Source organism: Pelodiscus sinensis, chromosome 5 (genome assembly GCF_049634645.1).
Source record: "Pelodiscus sinensis isolate JC-2024 chromosome 5, ASM4963464v1, whole genome shotgun sequence".
NCBI classification, from domain to species: Eukaryota; Metazoa; Chordata; order Testudines; family Trionychidae; genus Pelodiscus; species Pelodiscus sinensis.
In genome coordinates this window covers 54,942,110-54,954,245 of record NC_134715.1, presented here as the reverse complement: position 1 = coordinate 54,954,245, position 12,136 = coordinate 54,942,110, and the positions used below count along the sequence as shown (strand labels likewise).

At 42.0% G+C, this 12,136-nt stretch overlaps 1 protein-coding gene across 1 annotated transcript in view; it reads left to right on the top strand.

Annotated features, from left to right (window-relative positions):
• The window catches only part of GATB (glutamyl-tRNA amidotransferase subunit B), a 72,901-nt gene that overhangs the window by 15,285 nt on the left and 45,480 nt on the right, over positions 1-12,136 (top strand). Inside the window, exon 3 of the mRNA XM_006111591.4 lies at positions 11,375-11,488. Within this exon, the coding sequence (XP_006111653.2) occupies positions 11,375-11,488 (114 nt within the window). The remainder of the gene's footprint in view (positions 1-11,374; positions 11,489-12,136) is intronic.

The window sequence follows — 12,136 nt, the reverse complement described above, 5'->3', positions numbered from 1 at the left end:
TACATTGAGCTGGATTAAAACATATGTTGTTTGCTTGTACCTTACTTACCAAATTATCTAGATTGCTCTATATCAGTGACCTGTCCTCTATTATTCATCTCCCATATTTTGTCTCATCAGCAAACTTATCAGTGATTTTCTTTTTCTTGAGTCATCAATTAAAAATACTAAATAGTGCAGGCCCAAGGACTGATCCCTGCAGGATCCCACTAGAAACTCACCTGCTCAATGATGATTCCTCTTTTATAATGACACTGTTGTTCAAACCAGTTACTGTACTGGTTAGAATTTATAACAGCCTTGAACCAGACTGGAATTTATGGATTCAAAAGGCTGCATCAGCTGAGCATAGCCTACATGAATCTGAGTCGCTTGGCTGATGGATCTTATGGATTCTTCAAGTTGTGCCAGCAGAGTTTATAAATTCTTTGAATCTGAGTGATTGGATTTCTTTCAAACTTTGTTAAATCAGCGGTGCTCCAATGAAATTTCTAAATGTACTAGAAACAGTCTTTGCCAAAGTGCAAAACATACAGTGGGACCCTACAAGTATATGTGCATAAGTTTATTATTCGTCATAGATCTTGTTCAAAACTATTGAATAAAATAAATTTGATGTTTTTCAGACTTCTAGATCTCTGAATGTCTGATCAGCCTGAAATTGTCCTTTAAAAGTTTCCATCTAGTAAGAGATCACAATGGTGAAATCTGCTCAGACCCAATAAATTGCAGGATTAGGGCCTCTTATGTAATCATTACTATACTCACTGATGACAGAGTCTGCTCCTGCTCCTACTGAAGTCAATAGAGTTTGTTTGTTGAGTTTGTTGATATGTTCAGCCCCTCATCTCTTGTACTACACATTCTAAACCGTTATAAATACTAAATAGTTATTGCCTTCTAGATGGTGGGAAGACACAAAGGAAGAGGTCTCTGTGTGAGCATTTGTTTGCAATTGCAGAGTTAATATTCACAATTACATTAAAATGAAAAAGATTTAAGAGCAATAATTTTGAAGTTTAAATTATTAATGCACTTCAAAGAAGTATATATCAGAGCAGGTTAGCACTTTCAATGCAGCACTAATGATGGGACTGAATGCATAAGTGGAAGCAAATAGAAACCAGAATGACATAAAATAGCTAAATTTGAAAATGTATGTTTAGGTAATGTTTTGGGAGGGTGGGGGTAGAGGTTCATCTGTAGTTCATGGAGTACTTAGTGGTCTCCAGAGAGGTGAGTGTGAGTGGTCACACTGTACTGTATCTTCTTTGTTTCCAGCTGCTAACTGTCAGTCCCCGTAATACACGAGGTTCGAAGGGATGCCGGAAAGGATAAGACCACAACTGGGGGTTTTAAAAAGCACAAACTGATTTTATTTTGATGGTGCCAGACAATCATCAGAACAAAAATTGAACAGATTGCCAGACAACACAAAACAATTCCCTGAGGCTTTTCTAAATCACAATAATTCCCAATAACTGCCCAGGGGTTAGGAACAGATGAATTAACACTGGTATTGTCCATAGGGCTGATTATTTACACAACTTTATACAAGGAAACAGTAAAAACCCTAAACCACAACTACCGGGTATATATAAACTAACTTAGTAACTTTTTAACCACTGTCACTTGACAAGCAATAAGGACAACTAAAAAATCAATTAGGATAGGGATGATGGCGGCGGGGGGGGGGGGGGGATTATACCAGTTCTGGAGACAGCAGGAACACAAGTACCGGTCACATGCTCATAAACTGTCTCCACTCGGGTCGACCAACTCGAAGTACGCTCAGTAAGACTCGAGAGCGGGGGGTGCAAGGCGTCTGGGTGATCAGGCCAGGCGTTCACTCGATGCAAATCCCCCGTGAGAGAGGGGCTGCCTGCCTGTTTTATTGCCTGTGAACTTATCACCCCATAGGTTGGTTTTTGCTGCAGTGGGTGGAGTAGCAGGCCTGAGCACAAGTCAGCCCATTGGCTGATCTTTCACTGCAATGGGTGGAGCGAGCAGGGGAAGATTATTAATTTACATGTCCTTATATGGAAAACACTCCACCTCACAGACAGAGCCCCCTATACCAGCATTAGAGGTATTACAGGCTATGGCTCCCTGCGACGGGCAGCCATTTCTGATGTTCTGTCTTGGATACTAACTTACATTAAAAGAAGCTAAAAATAAACTTAATACATTATGTGTGCTACCACTGGGTGGTTGGTGTGTGTTTTGAATGGAAGGTGGTCTGCATGATTATAAATGGTAGGAAAGGAGATGTGGTGTTCCATATGAAAATATCAGACCTCTGTCCTAAAAGCAAAAGATTGTACGATTTTTGGGGCAGCGACCTTTTGTTCTAAGTTGTACAGCACCTAACACAATGGGGCCTTGTTGGATGGGATTCCAGTGTGCTATTATAATGCAAATAATGAATTAAAATGTGCTGATAATAGGATAATAAAGAAAGCAAGCAGATGCTTTCTCCAGGGAAAGGAAGAGGTGGAGTCACATTTTTGTCCTTCATTTTTATTTTATATTCTTCAGCAATCTGTGGAGAATGCCTGCTTTCTTACTGTACAAAAATGATTGCTTATTGAATATGGAAACTTAGATTGTTTTAGCTAAAAGCAAACTCATTTTAGTCATTCCAATGATAAACATCCTTGAATCTTAAAATAAGAGAAAAGTAATTTTAATAATGATTTGCTTTCCAGCACTGGTACTAGTAGGTGTTTATGCTGTTGAAGGTGCTATCAAAGATAGCCTTAAAAGATAGGTTCTGTCTAACTTGAGCTTGCACTTAAACGTGATAAGGTAATGAAAGAATTGTTGCATCTTTTTCAGCAGTGAAAGGAGTAGACTAATTTCTATACAAATAGATCTTGGCAAGTTTTTCTTTTATTTCATTGGCAATCAGTTACCATGGTACCTCTAGCAAGATAACGTAGCTGGGGGAGAAGGATGGAAGGAGGATATTGATGCCATCATTAAGTCCTTTCATGGTTTTCCAATATAAACCATTTAAATTTCCTTTACAAGAGAACTTTCTAGGAACTGTATGAAAATAAAGATCTATGACAGCTGTTAGAAGGATGGAAATGTTTAAAAGTCTTTGTAGATACAGGGTTTTGTCCATACCTGTTCTAGCAGTTCCACATTTCTCTGAAAACCAGCACTATTCAAGTGTTTCAGACTGGCAGCTTGTCACTTCAAGACAATAATTTAAATCCTCAGTGCTAGTCAAAGCTGTCAAGTTAATAACAGCATACTATATAAATAAGCTGGGGAACTTACTCTAGATTATTAGTACGGGAAGCTTTCACACACAGAATTGATGTTTATCACTGTAGATTATTCTAAAAGCTATGCATATTCCAAGGAGACACAACAGTTTTCTAGCCATCTGAGTTACCCAGGTGTAAAACTTAGATAACAAAATTGCAACCCTTGCAGAAGAAAAGTAAGTAATTATGCCTCATCATCCATTTGAGGAAGCTAATACATAATACCAACCCTATGATTGGTCTTCACTTGCCAATGAAATAAACACATCAGCATTATCCAATTGTTAGGAAATGGAAAATACTGTATTTAGTTTAAAATTAGGTGGGTTACTAAGTGACAAAAGTTAGTTGTTACATGAGTAAAAACATAGTCCAGACACTTGCGTTAGTGCACACTGGTATATTTGCAAAAGAGCATCATAGGATTTTTCATAGCTACAAATAGTTGTGCTTTGGGTTTCGCATCTCATTCCAAAACAGAACAAAATGCAGGACAATGTAGCACTTTAAAGACTAACAAGATGGTTTATTAGATGATGAGCTTTCGTGGGCCAGACCCACTTCCTCAGATCAAATAGTGGAAGAAAGTAGTCACAACCATATATACCAAAGGATACAATTTAAAAAAATGAACAAATATGAAAAGGACAAATCACATTGCAGAACAGAAGGGGGATGCGGGGGGGTGGGAAGGGGGAGGAAGGAAGGTAAGTGTCTGTGAATTGCTGATATTAAAGGTAGGGAGAGTGGGATGTTTGTGAGTTAATGGTATTACAGGTGATAATTGGGGAAACTGTCTTGGTAACAGTTCTGGCAGCATAATTCTGGGCCCTCATTCAGTTCTTACTCAGATGGGAGAGTGCCACCTTAAAATACCAACCCCACTTTGCAGCCTTTGAGGATTTTTTTGAGGTCTCCAATTACTGACCTACACAGCCCTGCTTAGCTTGTGGGATCTAACAGGCAATAAAGCCACAGGCCATGGAGAGAGGGAGGGAAAGGTGCCAGGGAATTTGAAATTTCATTTTTTATTTTTTTAAGATTCAGTGTTCAGATTAAAACTCCGATAAAACATAAGCACTCTGGGTAGTAATGTCTATCATCTAGATAAAATACTGATTTCTGAAAGTAGGAATTTTTGCGTATGTGAAACTATAGTTATGATATTAAAACAAATTACATATTTGTTACTTATGTTTAATGATATTAAACATTATCTAGGAGTTTTCACTCTGGCATTTAGGACTAATTTGTTCATTTTGCTGTTCATTAACATTCATATCAGAAATTATTCTCATACTGGGCTCTGTTTCCTTTTTTTCTCTAAATCTTTATAATTAAGACTCAACAGACAATATATTCAAGCCAGAAGCATGCAGTTACAATAAGGATGCAATAGTTCTCTGGTTAAGTGCCATAAACATGTAATTCCTTTTCTTCTTCTTTTGAGAAAATAGTTCTTATTTTTTATTTATATCAAGTAGTCTTATCCACTTATAGTAGAGTTTTGATTTCTCAATTGCTAAAGAGACAATGCAAAAACAAATCTGTGAGGTTTCTTGTTGGGCATGGCTAGGGTTGCCAGGTGTCCGGTATTCTACCGTACAGTCCTGTTTTTGGGCCCTTTGTCCGGTAAAAAAATCCAGAAAATACTGGACATGTTGAATGTCCGGTATTTCCTGGATTTCTGGCTGGGCGCTGGACGGAAGTCTGGCGGGGGCTGTGGGAGTGGCTGGGAGGTGGGGCGCGATCGGTGCTGGGAGCCCTGGCTGTGTCTGACGCCTTGGGGAGGAGGAGGAGAAGCCTTGTCCCTGCTCCTGAGCACGAGGTGGAGCCGCAGCCGGACTCACTCGCTCTTCTCCGGACTGAGCGTGGGACTGACAGCACCTTGGGATCTGCAGGTACCTGGGTCAGTCCCACTCCCCACTTCCCCCGACCCTTCCCGACCAGCTCTGCTGCCCCCGACCCTCTCCCGGCCACCCCTGCTTCCTGCCGGCTGGTACTCTTCCTCCCGATCTCCCCTGGCCCGCCTCGCTGCCTCCAACCCCCTCCCCATCTCCCCCTGCCTGCTAACCCCGCCCCCTGGGCCTCCCCATCTCCCCATACCAGCCGCGCTGCCCCTGCCCCTCTCCCCCCCCCCCGCCCCCGGCCAGCCCCACTCCCCTCCCGGCCAGTCCTTCTCTTCCCTCCCCCCCCCCCCCCCCATCAAGTGTGTCTGGTATTTTTTCTAAACCTACCTGGTAACCCTAGGGGTGGCAGTAGGGAAGGAAGAAGTTTATTTTGTTCTTCAGATTGAACCTCTCTCATCTGGCACTCTTTAGTCTGGTAATATTGGTGGTCTAGCAAGATTTTAGTTAACTGGATAGCCACTTGTCAAGTTTTCCACAGTGCTATAAAGTTTGTTTACAACCACTAATTCTGGTTCTCAGTGTTCTGTGCTGTTGTTTAGCTCTAATTTATCCCTAAGCATTTTATAACATCCCAGTAAGCAGTGGAAGTGTTGGTAATGCTGCTAAACCAGAGGCGAGGAACCTTTTATGTGTCGGGGGCCAATGTAATTTAATCCTAACTATTATGTCCAATGTAAATGTTGTGAGAGACACCGGGTATGTAGGGTAACCCTCACTGAAAATGCCAGGATCAAGGCAGGCTGCAAAAGGGGAGCAGATTTTCCTCAAACTGGTGGCTCACACTTAAGTTACTCTCCAACTAGTCATGAACTGTGTTCCCGATCCATCACACTGGTTATTAGGAGGCTGAAAAAAAAATCATGCAGCCCCCTTTATTGCATTCCAATTCTCCAGCTCCTAATTAGCACTTGGGTAATGTGAGGAGTTACTAAAAAACAAAACAAAACAAAAACCCTTTTCAAAATGTTCTTCTAAACCCCAAATGGCCAGCCACGTTGTCAGGTCACTCTTACTTTGGATCTTACCCAGACTACTACTGTGCCAGCCAATCTTTGAGTGTCTAAAACTAAAGGTTTATTATAAAAGAAAAGAGACAAGAAGAGAGTTGTTAAATGGAAAAGTAATCAGATACATAAAGACACTTCAAAGTCGTATATTAGGTTTTCAGCTGCATTAGTTAGTGTGTTGGCTTGAGAGTCCATCTGGAACACATCCAAAGCTTGGATGGGTCATTCTTCAGAGCTTTAAGCCATGTCTGCACAACAAGATAAGGTCAAATTTATTAAGGTTGATTTCTTGACACCCAGTTTTATAACATTGAAAGTCCATGTCCCCACGTGCACAAGAATTCAGCATAGTTCGAAGTAGCGCGTCCCCAATAGGGAGAATGCCATAAACTTTGAGCGTGATGCACTGTGGGTAGCTATCCCACAGTGCCTGTGCCACTTTGCATTCTGAGTTATGCTCCTGGTGCATTCTGGGACCAAAACTGTGCAGCAGGTGGTTCTGGGTTCATATTGTCAGCGTCCCATAATGCACATGTCTATTCCCTCTCCTCTTGCTTGTGATCAATGGGAAGTAGGCTTTTTGTGCCCTTTTTTACCCTGGTTACCTGTGCAGATGTCATAGCACCACAAGCATGGCCCCTCTCATGGATCCTATTGTGCATCAAAGCATTGTGATGGTGACGTATACCTTGGTGCACCTAATGGTGCAGTATTTCAAGAGCCACTAGAAAAAGGATGAGGAGGTATTTCAGTCTCAGGGTGCCATAGGCACGCTGTACAGGAAAGCCCTTGCATTGAGCTAATTGGAACCACAGCCAATATTTAATCCTTTGGAAACAGTGGAACGCCAGTTCTGGTGCCATGAGACATGGGCAGACTGGTGGGACTGCATAGTGCTGCAGGTATGGGACAATCAACACTGGCTGCAAAACTTCAGAATGTGCAAGGCCACTGTTATGGAACTTCGCAAATGGCTTTCCCCTGCCCTGAAGCGCAGGGACACCTGTATGAGACCTGTTCTGACAGGGGAGAAGCACATGGGCAATTGCCCTGTGGAAGCTTGCTTATCTGAGTCGCAGTCAAGCTTGTTTGTTTCTGTTGTGGGGTCCTATACCATTCCTGTTTATACTTGCCTTGTTTACTGTTAATAATCCTTGTTATCTTACCTTATCCATTGTCCTAGTCCTTGGGGAAGGCCTAATAGCTCCCAGCGATAGACGTGGGTTTGGGGATGGGCCTGGCAGCCAGCTTAGTTTAAAATCATTAGTTTTCTGGCTAGCACTTACCTGTCCATGACTTACTTACACTAAAAATACCTGAGATTAATTCTGAGGGTGAGAGTGGGGAGGCACATTGGAGGCATGTGAGAGCTTTTGCAGGGGATTGGGGGGGAGGATATCTTGGGCTCGCAGATCATGGCTGCTCCTCCCCTCCCCCAGCTGGGGACCAACTGTCTACTGGAGGCATGGGAGAGCCTTTGCTGGAGGGATGTGTGGGGATAGTACAAGCTACCAGGACCCTGGACTACAGCTGCTCCAGCCCAGCCTGGGATCACTGGCAGGGCTGATGTTACACTGACTGGGAACCACGGCTGAAACCAAATTCTGAGTCCATCAACAGGGGCTCAAGCTTCAGCTTCAGCCCTGGGTTATGGGACTCAGGCAACAGTTCTCCTGCCCAGAGACGAATCGCTTGTGCTTGGGCCCTTGTCATGGGGCTCAGGTGGGCTCGGGCTTCAGTTCTAATTCCTGGGGACATGTAGTAATTTTTGTTGTTAGAATGAGGTCATGGTGCAATAAAGTTTGAAACCCCCGACATAAGTAATTAACACACATTCTAAGGGGCCATTCAAGGTAAAGTGATCCTGTCAGAACCTCTGCAGTTGTAGGCGGTGGCTAATGCATTATGGATTGTTGCAATAAGCCAAAAACTCAGTGTTTTTCTTATGGCCGTGATTTTTAGTGTTTAGCAAAGATATGAATTTAACCTCCAGGCTTGTCCTTAGTGTAATGCAGGTTTCGTTTGAAGATGGGAACTGAGAGATTAAATGAAGAGTGGTCACTTTGTGAACAGTACAGGTTATATGGTGTTATTGTGTGTTGTTATTTTTCTTTGAGAGTTCATTCAAGATCATGGAGATTGTCTGCTTTCCCCCACATAGTTGTTATTAAGACATTTAAAACACAGGATGAGGTGCACTCATATTTGTGATAAGCATGTGTAGGGTCTACGGCTCTTGAAAAATATGCTGGTGTGGGCAATCCTTATAGCAGTGGATATGTGTTTGCGGGTTTTATACCTATTCTTCTGCCACAGTCTGGTGCCACTTCGAATTGGTATGTTATGGTTTTTGATAATGAACTTGATAAGGTTGGTGGATAGTTTGACGGCCAGAACAAGAGCTTTGAGAAAGATTTCTTTCTGGATGTGGCCCCTATCGAGTACCTGGATATCATGGAAGAAACCCAAAACAACTATGCAAACAAACAACCCAAAATAAAATAACATGCTAAAGGCAGCCATCCAACACAAAACTGAAAGTATAACCAACTATGACTCCACAATCCACAGAACTTCACCACCAGAATAAGCTATGGCACCAGGACCCACTACATGTATACTACACATCATCATAACGTCATCAGTTTACCCAGAGTGCCCCTTACTGGAGCTGAATTATTTCTGTTCCCCAAGGGATTGAACTTCAGCCCCAGTTCTGAACCTGATGCCATAATAACATGTTGAGAACTAGAAGAATTATTTTGTCAGCTCCACCACAAGAATTCTTACACAGCAATGATGACATAATGCTTTTTTTCTTGTGCCTTTCAATGATCTGACTGGATACCCCACAGCAGATAAAACCGCTCTTGATCATTACATTGATTCAGGAAACAACCTGACTGTGAAATATTGAGCAAATATGGCACACACCACAATCTCTCCACCACTGTCAGAACAGCTATACAATCCATGAAATCCAACTACCAGATAGAGATCAAACCAGCAAACAAAAAGGGGTGCCATCATAATTCTCAACTGTGATGAATCCATCAATGAGAACATCTGACACCTCTCTAACACCAACTATTACAGAGAATTCAAGATCCCCCACAAAAATTCAAGGTTATCAAATCTTTCCTCAAACAACTCCAAGAGAAATCCACAACCTTATTCCCCAGAAACCTATCCCTGGGATCATCTACAAGCTTCTCAAGACACACACACCAGGGAACTCAAGCATGCATACCTATTATATCTGGCCTTGATATTTTTACTGAAAGAATATCAGGACTCCGGAGCCATCCTCAAACCACTCACCACACAAAGGATCAACTTCCTCTAGGACACAACAGATTTACTCCATAAATGTCACAACATTAATAGCCTCCCTCAGATTACCATCCTTGCCACAATGGATGTTTCTTTCTTATACACCAACATGTCTCTCAGTGACTGCATCGCTGCCTGCCTCATATACCTACAAGACAACAGACACACCTCAGATTCACTCCAAGTGTATCATCAAACTCCTCCATTTCATCCTCAGCCATAACAATTTTACATCTACATTCAATTTGTCCACGGAAATAGCCATGGGTATTAGGGTGTCCCTACAAAATGCCAGACATTTCATGGGCCACATTGAGGAGGAATTTCTGAACAAATGCACCATGGAACCAATTATATACCTGAGATACGTTCATGATATTTTCATCCTCTGGACAGATAACCTCATAGATATTCCCACCACCATCCGTTCATCAAATTGTCTCTACAACATTTTAGCGCAAACATGAACTTCCTGGACACCACAAACAGCTTCCCACAGAAAACTGTATACAAGAAACACACATATCACCATATCTGCCTTCAGAGATTCAGTAAACCACATCAAACACACCAAAAAGTCTCCTATTTACTGCTAGGCCCTCAGATACTACTGAATATACTCAAAGAAAAAGGTCCAGGATGCACAACTTAACACACTTAAAACTGCCTCCAACAAGAATGCTGTTGTACTGCAAACAACTTCAAAAAGCATTCTGATATTCAGTATTTCAAATAGGAGCTGAATTTTTTTCTCTGTTATGCTCTGAGTCATGAGGCTGCTGGGAGTTAGAATGCAATAAAAGTAAATAGACTGCTTCTAGTGGAAGGAAAAAGGAGACCTATTTCACTGATGTCTGATCCTTCTGCAGGACTTTGTGGGAGTGGATATTATCCAGCATCTCTCAGGATTGAGGTCTGCATGGAGGAAACTGAAAGAATTATATGAAAATTCACATGTGTAGTACATTCCCCACTCTATCTCACCTGTTGTATCCTGATATCTGTGTAATAAGCTGTTATGTTCAATTGACTAGAGCCTGCTGCTCTTGATTCAGCAAGTATCTATACATGTGTGTAAATTCATTTCTGTGCAGCAAAGCACTTAAATCCACTTATAAATCTTATTGAAGTCAGTGAGATTAAGCATATTTAAGTGCTTTGCTGAAACAGAACCTTGGTCTCTGACTCAAATCCCCTGTGTTGCACCCATTATGAAAGATCAAAAATCATTTGGCAAATACCTCTGTCATCAATTGCTCAGATTTGCCTCTAACTCTTTGGGCATGTCTACACAGCAAACCAACCCCCCCGGCCAGACTGGCCTGTGCTCACAATGCTCAGGCTGCAGAGCTGTTTTGTTGCTGTGTAGACTTCTAGGCTTGGACTGGAGCTTGACCTCTGAGGCCCTTGCACCCTATATGTCCAGACTCCAGCCTGAGTCCAGAAGTCTATATAGCCGTGAAACTGCCTGAGCTCCAGGGGCCCAAGTCAGCTAGCACAGGCCAGCTTGTGGGCTTTTCTTTGCTTAGTAGAAACATCCTTTGAAGGTTGGGGAATGGCAAAAATACTGATTGTTTGCAAAAGAAGCAGTCCAAAACACTGCATGGCTTCTCATGCAGCATTCAACAAAAACAACTGGCTGGGTTTTATTTTCCATATACAACTTTGCAAATTTGTAGCTGCTGCCAGAAGGATGATGAATGTGAGCTACCCATGCAAGACAACAGAGATAATGCCTGCTGAAGGCAAGCAACATTGAATATACGCTCGGAGTAAAGCAGTGTGTGGGAGAAGCATTTGTTACATAGTGAATATCTGAGTGAAATTGTATGTCATGTGTCTTTAGGTTCTCAACAGGAGATGTGTAGAAGCAGCAGTGATGACAGGCCTCGCACTGAACTGCAGCATCAACAAGAAGTCCTTGTTTGACAGAAAACACTATTTCTATGCAGATCTGCCTGTAAGTATGCATTATGCTTGGTCCCTCTATAGCTATAAAGAAGGATGAGTCTGGAGTGGGGTTTGGGGTAGCAAAGAGATGGCTTTTTATGTTTTCAATCTGTGGTCTGCCCAAACTAACAGAATGCTGCGCTATGCCCTGATGAATAGATAGCTGTACCCTGGTGCTCACTGATTGGATATGATTGCCCTGATTGTTGAATCCTTGCTTGGCTTCACGATTCCAGTGGGCTTTTGTAATTGAATTGGGAGCTGGAGCTGCTGTGCCTGTATTTTCTCAATTCCTAGCATTAGCACTAATTGTCTGTTAGGGTAAAAGCAAACCAATCTGATAATAGCCCCTCTTCTAAAATGAATGTGTAACAAACACATTACTACAGTATAAACCTCATAGCATCTGGCTTTTTTGTTTGTTTTTGCTACTATAAATATCACATTTGCTTTTCAAACCTTATAATCTTTGAGAGGATCTTGAACGAATTTACTGCACCTGACAAAGGCACATTTAGTAGGTTTGGATTCTGTGGATTGCTTTGTATTTGGAATAAACTGTCTTTGGAAGTGAGCTGCACTTCACTGCATTTGACATAGTGAAGTAGGAATATTGAAATGAGTTGAGAGTCTGTTTTTTCCTTCTTAACAGCAGACA